Source organism: Symphodus melops (genome assembly GCF_947650265.1).
Source record: "Symphodus melops genome assembly, chromosome: 1".
Taxonomy (NCBI): domain Eukaryota; kingdom Metazoa; phylum Chordata; class Actinopteri; order Labriformes; family Labridae; genus Symphodus; species Symphodus melops.
In genome coordinates, this window is record NC_136691.1 from 54,223,390 (window position 1) to 54,237,201 (window position 13,812).

General features: G+C 43.1%; 2 protein-coding genes across 6 annotated transcripts in view; both read left to right on the forward strand.

Moving 5' to 3' along the window:
• The first annotated feature begins 834 nt into the window (after nucleotides 1-834).
• On the forward strand, nucleotides 835-8,678 carry trafd1 (TRAF-type zinc finger domain containing 1). Its single transcript, XM_079370529.1, is given in 19 exon segments — nucleotides 835-1,076; nucleotides 2,190-2,237; nucleotides 3,155-3,284; nucleotides 3,286-3,291; nucleotides 3,569-3,621; nucleotides 3,736-3,862; nucleotides 3,864-3,896; nucleotides 3,898-3,924; nucleotides 3,926-4,175; nucleotides 4,965-4,984; nucleotides 4,987-5,103; nucleotides 5,105-5,264; nucleotides 5,339-5,403; nucleotides 6,084-6,209; nucleotides 6,212-6,346; nucleotides 6,488-6,617; nucleotides 7,077-7,269; nucleotides 7,523-7,580; nucleotides 7,694-8,678. Coding segments are annotated over 18 exon segments (1,704 nt in total). The 5' UTR covers nucleotides 835-1,076; nucleotides 2,190-2,202; the 3' UTR covers nucleotides 7,733-8,678.
• Nucleotides 8,679-9,237: 559 nt separating this feature from the next.
• Nucleotides 9,238-13,812, forward strand: part of smtnb (smoothelin b) — a 59,702-nt gene continuing 55,127 nt past the window's right edge. For all 5 annotated transcript variants that reach the window (XM_079369999.1, XM_079370001.1, XM_079370002.1 and 2 more), the window contains exon 1: nucleotides 9,238-9,622. In XM_079369999.1, coding sequence (XP_079226125.1) covers nucleotides 9,572-9,622 — 51 coding nt within the window. In that variant the 5' untranslated portion in view covers nucleotides 9,238-9,571. The remainder of the gene's footprint in view (nucleotides 9,623-13,812) is intronic.

Here is a 13,812-nt window from a genome sequence, read left to right on the forward strand (position 1 = left end):
TTAACTCAAAACAATCAGAGATAGGTTCGTACAGTTTGCCCCGAGTGCTGTCTCACAGTCTAACCCGTGAATGCATCAACACGTTCACACCCTCTATAGTCGTGGAAACACCCGTCATATTTGATCCATTCTAAACAGCGTTGATCACGATTTGATTTAGTTGAGTGAAGCTCAAAAGAAGGTGGAGGAGTGTGTATATGGTTTGGCGTTACAGCCTGATAGACAAAAACCAGGGACCAATTCTTTACTGCACATTCATATGCTGCATTCAAGTGCTGCTCGGGTTGCTTTAAGTTTGGTTCGACCGAGTTCAGCGTGTTCACGAATTTCACTGATTTGGAAAGTCTGAACGTTGTAACAGTACAAAAAAGCGTGAAAGCTATGAAGAAGATGTGTTGGGGTGTCACTGTTATAAATTATAAATGAAAGCAAATGTGCAAAAAGCTGATGTTTGTTAATATTAACAAAACATGTATTGGCCCCTATTGTGATGATGATTCTGACGTAAAGTCGTGAAGACAGGCTTTATTATTTTATGTATAAAGATAAAAATAAATACTATAAAATAAATACACATTCAATAATAATTGTATATTAATAGACAACTGTTGATAGTAGTAACAATAGTAGCAATAGTAATTTTACTATATCAATAATTTACAATAATACTCATAATGGTATTAATAGATATATTAATGGTAGTATATGCAGGCAATAAGGTTTTCTAAATAAAAATAAATATTTTCCGAGTTTCTGAGTTGCTGTTCCGACTTGAGCCGATGTTCACATACCCAATACAACTTGGGAAGCCGTTTTTCCGACGTTTCCGACGCCACATGAACGCAACACGAGACCAAGAAGGAAATAACGACATTCCTTCATCAGGTTTGTTCGCCGACAGTCGTCTCCTGCTTTCGGTTTGATTATATTCATTTCTGCCTGGACAAAATAAAATAAAATCATCAACAAACGGGTGTCAGTGTTTCTGCTCCGTGCGGGCTGCTGGAGCCCAAACCCAACGTTACGTTACGTCGCGTCACGTCACGTCAGCTGGTTTCTACGGACACGCATTTAAAGTTAGTAAACGCTAGCTCTGTCATGCTAACGCTATGTGCTGTTTAAGTTACATTACGCTGCTAAAGACAACAAGACCAACACTGTACACGTCTCGTTTTGTTGTGTGTTTGTTTAAGATGCTTTTTTTTAAAATTAGGTTGACGATTTAAATCACGTCGTTGAGTCTGGACAAACATAGCTAGCTAGCTAGCATTAGCAACCGGAGAGACCTGTCGACCTGTTCTCTTCTCCTGTGACTAGTTTACAGGGTTGTTTCTTCATCAGGTTGGTTTAGGTGACACATGTTTGTGTCAGCTCAATGGACGAGCTGCCAAAGGCTCTCTAAACCAGAATCAGACAGAACCGGACCGGCTGCGCTGCTGGGTCCTGAGTCTTAATGCTAAGCTAGGCTAATTTAAACCTCTAACTTTCTTAATTGTGGGGCTGAGATCAAGACTTGCTTGAATGTATTATTATTTTTAACTATATTTTTTTTTAAAAATGTTAAGCTGTATTGTTATTTCTTATCTAAAAGGGTCGTAAACTAGTCTTGGCTAAAAACGCATCAAATGACTGTTCAAGTTTATCTGTATTTTTTGTGTCCTGATTCAAATAAACCTTTTTTTTTAATAAAAATTAACATTTCTGTTTTTTGATAATTGAAGTTACAGCTGGTATGCTTCACAAAGTTTCCTACAGATGTATTAGAATATGTCTACAGAGTTCATGAGACTGAGGGGAAGAGGTGTATTTGGTCCTGTTGGATTCACAACCTCTTCTTAGCAGAGTGGGAGGGTCTCTAAACAGTCCATGTGCAGGGTGAGAGATCTTACCTGCACGTCTCAGGGTCCTGGGGGTGGAGAGATGATGATACGCTGCAGGTCAGAGTACCAGACCGTGATGGAGGAGGAGAGGACGGACTCCATGATCGCAGTAGTAGATGTTCACCATCATGGTCTTTGCAGGAAGTACATCTTCTGCTGACCTTTCTAAAACCCACCAACATGATACATTAATAAGAGATTAATTTATTATCAACCAGCAAACCAAAGCAAGGGTTTTTTATGTACTTTCTCATGGCCTCTCATTGGTTTTTTGTCCTTTTTCTAACTTACATTACGTTTTGTCCACAGGTCTTGGTGAACCATGGCGGATGAAAATACACAGTTCTGTGGAAATTGGTAAGAAAGTTCCTGATCACTCCTTATGACAACAAAAGTTTAATTAAAAAAAAAAAAAAAACAGGACCAAGCAAAATGTTTTACTTTTTAAAATATATTTCTTCAAGTCAATAAAATGTTCTTCGTTGATATATTGGCTATTATCAGCTTAACATGAATCCTTTGTGTCATATACGCTAATTTGAACAACTTCAACATACTAACATGACATGTCGTGGTGTCAGAAGAAGTCAATCTTTATTTGTATTGCGTCAATTCATAACAGGTGTTATCACCTGGGTATACTAGAAGTGGGTGTACTATTCAGGATAAACAGCCTTTTGTTATATACAGTAACATGTAAAACTACTCTTGCATAATTATTCACTTTAAAAAGGGCATTTTGTATTTACATGTAAGTACTCTCCTTCCGCTGTTTAACTTGAAGGAGGATCGTTTGTCCTTTTATTTCCTCTTTTGACCAAATATGGTCTTGGAAAATGACCCGAGCAAACAGAAAATAAAATCACATGACCAGAAAGGGGTGAAGGAGGGAACACTTAACCTGACAAATATGACACCACTGTGGAATCATATGTCTTCATGTGTAACGGCGGTGTAGCTTCAGCTTTTTAGCTTCGCCCTATAGAAAGATCTGCAGAGAGGAGATCCAGGTGAACTGGTTTCACATTATTCTAACGCAACATCACCCACATCCATACACAAGAAAATATATCCACACATCTTTAAAACTCGATTTATCTCCCAGCCCAGCTTGGTAATAAAACAGTGCTAACCCCCCCCCCCCCCCCCCCCCCCCCCCCCCATCAGATTTAACTGTCTCTTATTTGTGTGGATGGTTTAAAATGTAATGCTTGGTATTGTTACCCCAGTGAAGATGTTCATTTACCAAAAAAACACGTCTTTACCTTTTTCAGCAAACATGACATTCCAGAGGCGAACTTCACCACCCATGAGATCCACTGTCGGAGAAACATCGCCCTCTGTGACGTGTGCCAGGAGCCGGTGCCCCGCTCTGACCTGCAGGAGCACAAACAACAGGAACACAACCAAGGTAGCGCCTCTTCAGGAAAACAGGAAGTCCTAACGTCGACTCGTGCTGTCGTTTTGTGCAGACGCCCTTTCTTTTCGTATGCCCTCATGAATGACTTTAAGAAGTCATTAATTCCCTAAAATAGCTGATCTTAGGTGCATGCGCCCCCCTTTACAGTACAGAGGTTCTGGCCCGGGTTCAAATCTGACCTTTAGCTGCCTTAATCTGATTTCTGACTCTATCCACTGTCCCATCTCGAAATAAAGGCCAAAGGTTTATTCTCTTTTCTTTCATTCAGATTACATGCAAGTGTGGTTTGAAGATTGAGAAGAATCATTTTGACGTCACCAGGTATTTAAGAACTTTCCCCTCCTCTTTTTACGTCGCTGAGATTTAAACACCTTGATCAACTCTTTTTTTTTTTTTCTTCACCCCCCCCCCGCCTTCGCTCGTCCTCTCCTTCAGAGCTCTGAAATGTCCCCAGCGGCTCGTCCCCTGCCAATACTGCGAACTGGAGATCGTTTTTCAGTCAATCCAAAGACACGAAGATTACTGCGGCACTCGCACCGAGCTCTGTCCAAACTGCAAGTGCAAACGTCATGTTAAGGGAACAAGCCGTGCACCCGGTCTTTGTGCGGGAGCCTCACGCCGCCACCAGGAGCGGAACAACAGCCGGACGAGTCGCAGTCCCGGAGAACCGCAGAGTCCTGGACCGTGGTTTGAAGCGCACTCCATCCGGAACCTCCTGAGAGCCCAGGAGAGAGGCCCAAAGAATAACAACATCAGTGCGGCAGAACAACAGGCCTTTCACGGGCCGTTCGAATCCAGGCTTTATAACACTTCACAGGAAGCTCAGAGCGCAGGAGACTGGAAGAACACCGCCCCAAGAAACACATTCAGCCACTGTGAGTGGATCATGTTTGGAGCTCGTAGATTAAAAATCCCAAGACGCAGCGCACACATCGAGTGCATGTCTGTGCTATTTTAACACCTGTTTATTCAGTATGTAGCAATATTTAAAAATGCATTGTCCACACACACGTTTTGCTGATTTCGTGGGTGCATTGTTACGCTTCTTTGGACCAAAACTTTCAATCATCCAGGTCGTATAAATCAGCAGTATGTTGATTGTTTAACATCTAATACAAACACAAAGCAGGCACACAAATCTCCATTCTTCTATTAGTGATAAACAAAAAGTCGACCTTCAATATGCTTTATATTTTCACCTTCTGGTTCAAACTTCTTCTTTTAACAAACCAAAAATAAATAACTTTAAATAAATGTTATTGTCAGTTTGTCTCGAGGACAGGCTGCACTGGATTCATCGTTACACGGATTTAAAGAAAAAAAAAAGACAGTCAACCGAGCAGCGGCCTTCATAGTTGAAAAAGTAGGTCAACGCTGAGGTGTAAAATCCTGCAGTACATCGAGTGTCCACTAGAGGCTGGCTGCAGAAGCACAGGAAGTCACATACACACGCATTCAAACACGTATCTGTCTTGATTATATGAAGGGCCGCGCCCGCCTAGTCACACACGCCTCAGCGTCTCGCTATGTCTACCTATTTACAGTCTGAGCGTTTAACATCAGAGCGAACCCTGCAGACATCACACCTTGTTTGTTTCTCTTTCATTACTGCACTTATCGAGCGATCATTTACTATTGTCTTTCTGATCGTGTCGTTCTCGCAGTGCTGGGGCAGACGGACTTCTGAGCAGCAGCAGCAGTAGCAGCGCGTGGCCGCACAGCGAGCTCACAGAGGATCAGGACTCGTCAGGCCTGGACTACATGTTGGCTCTCAGCCTGCAGAGCGACGGAGAATCTGTGGCTGGGAGGCGTGGAAGGCAACCTGTGGAGCGGTATCTGGGAGAACAAGATCGGAAAGACGTCCAACACCTCCATAAGCTCCCCCCTCACGCCGCCCAACAACAACTATCCCAACTTCTCCACAGGCACGAGTACGAGTTTACTCCAAGACCATGATCAGACAGGTGAATCATCACTGGTGACAGCACTTTGATCAACCATTTACCTGTCGTCTAACGGCTCTGAATCCTCTGCATAGATACCATGCTGCCTTGTGAGTTTTGTGAAGAGCTGTTTCCTGAAGAGGACCTCATCTTGCATCAGGTGAGAGACCTGATTTCATTCATGTCTTTGTAATGTTTCGCACAGGTTTTTTTGAACCATGATGCTTCATTTAAGTGTTAACCTCCAAACATAGAGCTCAACCCGGGTCGATGTTGATTTAATATAAAATCAAAGTAAAACCTGCTCGCCTCTCTCTCTCTCCTCTGTTCTCATCTCTCTCTCTCTCTTTCTCTCTCTCTCTCTGTCTCTCTCTGTCTCTCTCTGCCTCTCTCTCTCCTCTCTCTGTCTCTCTCTGTCTCTCTCTGTCTCTCTGCCTCTCTCTCTCTGTCTCTCTCTCTCTCTCTCTCTCTCTGTCTCTCTGTCTCTCTCTGTCTCTCTCTGTCTCTCTCTGTCTCTCTCTCTGTCTCTCTCTGTCTCTGTCTGTCTCTCTCTCTGTCTCTCTCTCTCTCTCTCTGTCTGTCTCTCTCGCTCTCTCGCTCTCTGTCTCTCTCTCTCTCTCTCTGTCTCTCTCTCTCTCTCTGTCTCTGTCTGTCTCTCTCTCTGTCTCTGTCCGTCTCTCTCTCTGTCTCTCTGTCTCTCTCTCTCTCTCTCTGTCTCTCTCTCATCTCTGTCTCTCTCTCTCTGTCTCTCTCTCTCTCTGTCTCTCTCTCTCTCTCTCTCTCTCTCTCTCTCTCTCTCTCTCTCTCTCTCTCTCTCTCTTTTCTTTTTCTCTCTTTCAGACCGGGTGCAGCCCCGCCTCCGCCTTTGCATCCTTCAGCAAGCACCCCGTCTCTCCACCTAAAGGCGACAGGACGAGCAGAAATGCTGCGGGCCTGATGCACAGCATCCCCGACACGCTGGCCTCATCAACATCCCCACTTTCCCTCGCTCCGTGTCCCCGGCCTCCTACAGTCCTCCCGCCAGCCCTCTAGAGGGCGATGTGGTCATTCCATGTGAATTCTGTGGCGTCGCTCTGGAGGAGGCTGTTGTCTTCCACCATCAGGTAAACCACTTAGATCTCCACTGATCACATGAGGTATTATTGCATCATGTTCTGTACCTTTTTAATGATTCCTCTAAATGTCTTAGAAATTTTAAATGTCTGTTAAAATTAAGAAATTGTCTTTTTTTTTTTTTTTTTCAGGATAAATGTGACATGCGTCCTCAAGCCGCTCATCCACTGAACAACGTAACTAAAGAACGAAAACCAGCGAGTCCCAAAGACACCTTTGGCCAAACGTGTCCAGATTTTCAGAGTAGAATGAATCACCAAGGTAACCTCCAGGAGTCACGTTAAAGAAGTGAAACAAACACAATGAAAACGTTTTTACTTCCTGCAGAGCGCCACGTTGGCTCCAGGCGTGTGGTAACTAGCCGCGTGTATGTTGTTTAAGTTGCTCCGCCTCCTCGGTCACCCTGAAACTGCATCGTTCACGCTTTGCAGCTCGCAGAGAAAATTCAGTCTGCTTTGGTAAAATATTTTTTAGTCATTTCTTTGAAACTTTATCGGATTATTTTTGAAGAAGAAAAAAAATTGAGAGATTATTTTTAGGCCTCATCGCTCCGCCATAATTTAATGAAGCACGTTTTTGACATAAAATACACAAATGAATGCTGCCGCTCTTCTTTGGTGGTGGTTTTAAGGTGTAGTTCGTCGTGTGTTGATTGTATCTAAAAACTTCCACATCATGAATAATAAAACGTGTGACTCACGTCGCTTTTTTCCTTCTCAGAGGAGAACTTTGGATTTGGCGCCCCACCAGGACAGAACCCGAGGGAATGGTCGAGGGGCTACATCGGACTGCCGAGTCAAAGGAAGGCGTCCGGCTGTGACGGGAGGGACAGACCTCAGCATGGCAGGGCAGCAGAGGGGACTCAGTCCTCCTTCTGTGACGCAGAGCGCTCTGGATCTTCATCTCTAAAGGGGTAAAAAAAAAAAAAAAAAGTTAAAATGTTTGAGCGAGATTTATTTTACTTTCACACACGGTCTGAACTCCTGCTGGTTTTTCTAAACGGTCTCGTCTGAAATGTCTGATAAATTGTGAGAAGTTTGTATGTTGAAAGGAGCCTTTATGTGACTAATTATAATGTCTTCATTTAATCGTGATTTCTGCCTTTTTTTTTTTTAATGTACAAAGGAATACTTCTCATTGTCTTCATATTGTCATTTATTCCCCAGACTACATCAACCGGAAAATAAAGAAGGGAGAGGGAACATAAGGAATCCAATGTCAAAGGTAAACGTCACAAGAGATGAGATGTTTGCTCTTATGAAAGAGCCGACAACAAACTGTAAATAAAGTGAGTGAAAACGTCATTTTAAAGATTTTATTTTTCCTTTTTTTTGCAGTTGCCCAAGAAGCAGAACGAAGAGCATCAGGAGGAGTGAGAGCAGCAACATCAGGAGACCAAATCTCCGACTCTGCTTGTCATTTGTCTCTTTTTGCACACGTCTGAGAATCAAACATATACCTACCTTATAAGTGCCTGTGTGATTATAAGTATCCTGCAGTCTATATTGGGATGAATTTTACTTTAAAAATTCAACATTACGCAAGACATTTGATTCACTCACGCATAGTCGGCTCTATTCGAAGACCTGTTTCAAATGATTGTACATGTTTAACATATTAGCCTTAACATTTAAATTATACATTTACGCTGAATTTGATTTTTGTTTCGTTGTCTTTCCTCCGGCTCGTCTTCAAACAGACACAACGGATATGTTGCCGAGCGTTTCTTTATATTCATGTTTACTTTTACTATTCCAGCTGAGGACGCTTTCTCTTCTCACTCCTTCGGTGTTCCTGTTCTCGATCTTCATGTAAGCTAAAGCACTTTGATACGATTATTTTGATAAAAAGGGCTTGAGGAAGAGATTTGATAAATGTATGCATCTTAGACAAGAAAAAAATACCGATCAGTTTTATGGGACATTAGTCTTTTTATACTGTCAAATGTTTGTCTTTAATACTCTTTGATGATATTTTCTTTTCTTTTTTTAAATCCTAACTCTAGACATATATTTGTGTTGTGATTGCTTTCCTCACTGTGTCTCCTGTCCGATCTTTCTTTTTCGTAGTGTGAACAATGTTGTAAGCTGCTCCTCCCAATATGATTTAAGAGTGTATAAGATGTCCTTTTGTGTGTAACATTGGGTCCAATACAGAAAGACAAGCAGCCGAGCATTTAGCTGGTTCAACTCTTAAAGTGAAGAACGTATCCGGTGAAAGAGAGCTGCTGTCTCGCTGACTATTCCTGTATGAGAACAACAGTCTCTCTGCCCTTTGTTTAGTTGTGTTGCTAATAAATGTCTAATGAGGACGTTCATGGTTTGCCGGCTTCTGTTTTGAGTTGTCTTTGTTTCATACTTTTACATCACTTGAAGTCAGCAGTCATACCACTAAAACCCTGCAGAATGTTTGGAGCTGTTTTTCACTGAACAACATCACGGTGTTCGGCCTTGTTCTTGATGAAGGAAGTAACGTGACGGATGTTTACAAAATGGTCACTCAACCCAAACTTGTGTGATTTAGAGATGCATTTGATCGAAGCAATTTAATAAACTAATGAAAGGGTTAAATATACACGGTTTAATGTAAATATTTTATGTGGAGATTGAGTACAAAATAAAAATATGTTGACACAATAAACACTAAAAAAAGATGACTCAGTTTACTACAGATGTGACTGAATTATTTGCGTTATGGTTTTCTGTGACTCAGAAAAAGGATGGGTGGCACTGATCACCCGTCATACATGGACGCTGTTCTGCGTCGCTCCGCAGAGCGGCGCGCTTTGAACGAGCGTCCGGGAGAAGCCGGAGACCGGGAAGGGGGCGGGGCTCCGGGGAGGGGGCGGGGCTACACCTTTCAGTGGGAATCCTCAGTTCAAAAAGCTGCTAACGTCTCCCTGCAGGAGAGTGTGGGTCTGTTTGCTGCTTTCACGGCCAGTCCAGAGACGACCAAAAAGACGAAGGAAACATGCTCTCAGGAAGACACGGGACACGCGCGCGTTTGTGTTGACTTAAAAAAAAGATTCACCAAAGTGAACACAAAAAGAGAGAAAGAGAGAGAAGAGCAGCAACAAGTCCGTACAGGTGGAAGAAGACAGCACGTTGGCCGGCGAACCAAATCACTCCAACAAGCAAACCATCCAGACTTAGTCTTCTCACCTGACCAGGACCAGGACCAGGACAAGGACCAGGACCAGGACCAGGACCAAACAGATGAACATGGAGAGTTACTCTGCGCTGGATGAGTCCTCTCTCCGAGCACTCGTGAGTAAATAAAAAAAAAAAAGCTCTCATGAATAAACATGATGCCAATGATCTGGGATGTTACTGCGACCAAAGGCTGATCTTCTTTTAATATAATATCCCGATGCTGCTCACTTCATCACATTACCCACCTTTTGGGATTCACCTGGACCTGCAGAGATCAGACTGGTTTAAATGAGGAAGAGGTCCTTGTAAAGGTGTCACACTGCAAACAAACACATGTTGAGTCCGTCCTCTAATAGATTGTCTTCACAATGATTGTTATGATTGTTGATCTTTTATTTATTTCTCTTAAATGTTCCTGGACTTTACAACAGCATAGGAGCTGAACTTTGTGTTGGATTTTTAACTTCATTATTTAAGTTGAGTAAATCTAATTCAAATATTGATCGTTTCAACTGAATGTCTGCTGAAGATAGATAGATAGATAGATAGATACTTTATTGATCCTTTATTGAAGCATTATGCTGCCCGTTCTGGTCATCTATAAAAAAAACAAGCTATTTTCCCCAGTCTGAAGAATATTTGCTATTTTATCAGCTTATATTTGATTATTTTTTGTGCCTTTATGGGACACAAAGTAGGACAGTGGATAGAGTTGGAAATCAGAGAGAGAGAGAGAGAGAGAGAGAGAGGGGAGAATGACATGCGGTCAGATTCAAACCTGGAGGACTATGACCTCGGCACGTGAGGTGTGCACACTTACCTCTACACTACCTGAGCCTCATTTTAGCACATTGAATGTTTTGAAGTGCAGATGAGAGGATCTTAAAATGTGTTCTTGAAGGTTTTTATGCCGTAGAAATAGGACAGTGGGATACTTTTTTTTTTTTTTTTTTTTTTTTTTCATATACTTTATTAATCCCGCGAGGGGAAATTCGGTTTTCACTCTGCATTTAATGGAGAGGTCTCAGAGTGAGGGGGCTGCCCACAGAGGGCGCCCCAGAGCAGTTGTTGGGGTTCGGTGCCTTGCTCAAGGGCACCTCGGCAGTGCTCAGGAAGTGGACTGGCACCTCTCCAGCTACCAGACCAATTTCCGGACTTGGTCCGTGCCGGGACTTGAACCGGCGACCCTCCGGTTCCCAACCCAAGTCCCTACAGACTGAGCTACTGCCGCCTCAGTCACAGGTCGGAATCGAACCCGGGACATCCGCTTGGAGGTTTATAGCCTCCTGTACACGGTACGCACGAGCCGCTGTGTATCTGAGATGGGTTTGAACCTCTTCAGGTTTCACATTTTAAAAACCTTCAGCTGGAAATTCAGTGAACGTGAGCTCGAGTAAAATCAGTTTGTGTGTGCGAGTATTTGTTTAAAAAAAAAGACTTTTGAATAGTTTTTTAATCTTTTTGTTTCACTTGATAATTACCGGTAATAAACTATTGGACATTGGACACAGTTGGAACTAAAGCTGAAGGGGGGGAAAAAAAGAGAATAGATGAACCATGTAAACATTCAGTAATCTCATGATTCATCATGTCGACACTCCTCAGACGTACCTGATTTCATTATGAGCTACTGAAGGAGACATTGTGTCATAAATCAGTGATAAACGCCACGTCCTGTTTCAGCTTGATATTCTTCACGGCTCGATCGTTTCCCGAGGCGGAGGAAGGTGAGGAATCCGTCCGTCTGTCTGTCTCAACACGACACCTGTTACTTACTCTGACACTTTTACAAGGATGCGTGAGTCAGCCTGTCCGAGTCCAGACGTGGTTACGCACGGTGCCGCTGACTCACCGCAGTCGGACATGAAACATCTGGATTATTCAGCGTGTGATTATTGTAACCGATTTTTGAACTTGACTTCCTGTCTGGCAGGCGTCAGTTTCCCTCTCAGACTCCTGGAGATAAGAAGAACAAGAAAAGATGGTTTACGTTGGAGCGAGGCTTCACGCTTAAGACTGTTTATTATCAGCCTGTTATTATCACTAAGTGTGGACGCTTCCTCAAGATTAATCGCCTTAAGGCCAAAACTTTGATCCAAAGTGAAACTCTAAATTTTCTGGACGGCAGGAAGATGTTTTTTTAGACCTTTATTATAGAGTCAGAGAGAGAGAGAGAGAGAGAGTGGGGGATGTTTAGCGGGACTCGAGCGACAGGTCGTACTCGAACCCAGGCTGTCTGACCGGGAGGACCTCAGTCCCCTCCCATGGGCCACACGCCCCAACCACCAGGCGACCGGCGCCCCCCCCCCTCTTCATGCATACAGGAACAAAGCAGGAAGGAAGGATTTATTCTGAGTATCAAGAGAGGGGATTAATAACCGTCGCTGAAAGCTTGGTAGCAGAGAGAACGAAAACATCTTAAGTCAAGCTTCTTTATCTGGACACGATTCTTTGACAAAAGTGATTTCATGTATGTGTGTCTCATACCGTGCAGGCCTTATCTTAGCAGATCTGCACACGTGTAACTCACCAGCTGCATTATCCCTCTTTAATAGTTTGTTTCCAAGATGTTCCTGCAGTGGCATTTTTTGACCTCTCTCAGACTTTTGTGTGTCCTGTGAGAGCGAGCTGTGAAAATGCCTCTCATTGTCTGGAGAGTTGCAGCTCCAGCAAAAAAAAAAAAAACGTATCATGCAGATGCTGGATTTCATGCTTGTATTTATCATCGTATGGCTCTGACACTCCACACGTTACTGAGACCCCCCCCCCCTCCTCCTTAGATGGGACCACCGGCTCGAAGGTTAAACAGAGCCCTCATTCTCACTGATGATGTTTGAGGTGACTCGAATGTCACAGTTTTCCACAGTGAATTTGGTTTCAAGGGAAACAAACTTTGATTAAAGTCCCTGCAGGGTTGGAGCTGTGATGGCGTGTAAATTCTGCTCCACGGATAAACCAGCACAGAGTCTTTTATTCTGAAAGGTTTCCTGAGGCTGTTGTGAATCGAGTTGTTTTTCAGGACACCAGTTGAGGATGATTGATGTTTGGAGATACCCGGCTTAATTAAACTGCTGCTAAAGCCGGGCGGAGGAGCTCCTATAAAACAGCTCCAGGCCTGTGTTGTGCTTAATGAACTAAACAGTCAGAAGGTCATATGGAGGCCTCGCTAACGCCGCTAATCCCGTCTCTCCACTTCTATTCAAAGGCCAGACGGCCTTCGTACTGCTCATTTAATCCCATCAATGGCAACCAAGGAAAAGCATTTTTAGTTTCTCCCACCCTCCGAAACTATTTCAGTAGCCACGAAAATAATCAGATGGAGTCCCACGTTGTCGCGGGTCGTCTGTTTCAGATCTGGGGATACAAAAACACAAAAACCCCCTTCTGACCGAGCGCCATCCTCCGAGTAAGCCAATGCTGAAGGGCAAAGAACTGCAGTTCCTCCAGCGACCACTTGAGGCTGGCTGCAAACTTAGAGTCAATGTTATACATTGAAAAGAAAACATAAATGTAGCCTCAGTGACGTCACCCTTTGGTGTCTGATGCGCTCATTAGAGGTGCTGTCACATGTAATTTTTAAATTCATCTAGAAACGGGGAAAGAGGTGGAGCTGACACGAGCGTTAAGACTCCGGACAGACGGCGTCAATGGGAAAACCAAATCCTTAATTATGCAAATTTATGCAAAACTTCTGCTCTTATAACAATCCAAAGACTTCTAAAAGAAAAAAAAACTCAGTCAGTGTTGACCAATAAAAGAAACCTAAACAGTTTTTTTTTAGCTGGCTGTAAAGGTGTAGGCAGCCTCAAGTGGACACTCGAGGAACTGCAGTTTTTTTCCACTTCCTGCATGGGCTTCTATTTTCAACTCGATTGATTAAAATAGAATTTTTTTAAAGCAGAAATTAACACAGTTTCATCTCTATAGGTCAGTTATATTTTTTATATATTTTTTTTTAACCTTTTTTTTTATGACTGGTCTAATTTGATTATATCAAAGCGAAGAGTTCTGGTTACATTTACAAAGTCAGAGGTGTGGCTGAGTCACTTGGATTTATATATTTCGCCAGGCGAACCGGAGGAGTCTATAGGCGAAACCGTTGTTCACTCACAATAAAATAACGTTATTTTCAGTGGGCCACAGACTTCGTACCCTGCTGGCCATTTACATGTAGTTGGATTTATCTTCTTCAATATGGCGACTGCCGGCGTCCGGCTTCATCACTCCTTCTCCAGATATCAGTCGATGACGCCTACGTCCATATTTTTATACGGCCATTATTTCTAACCAAACAGCTCCAACAA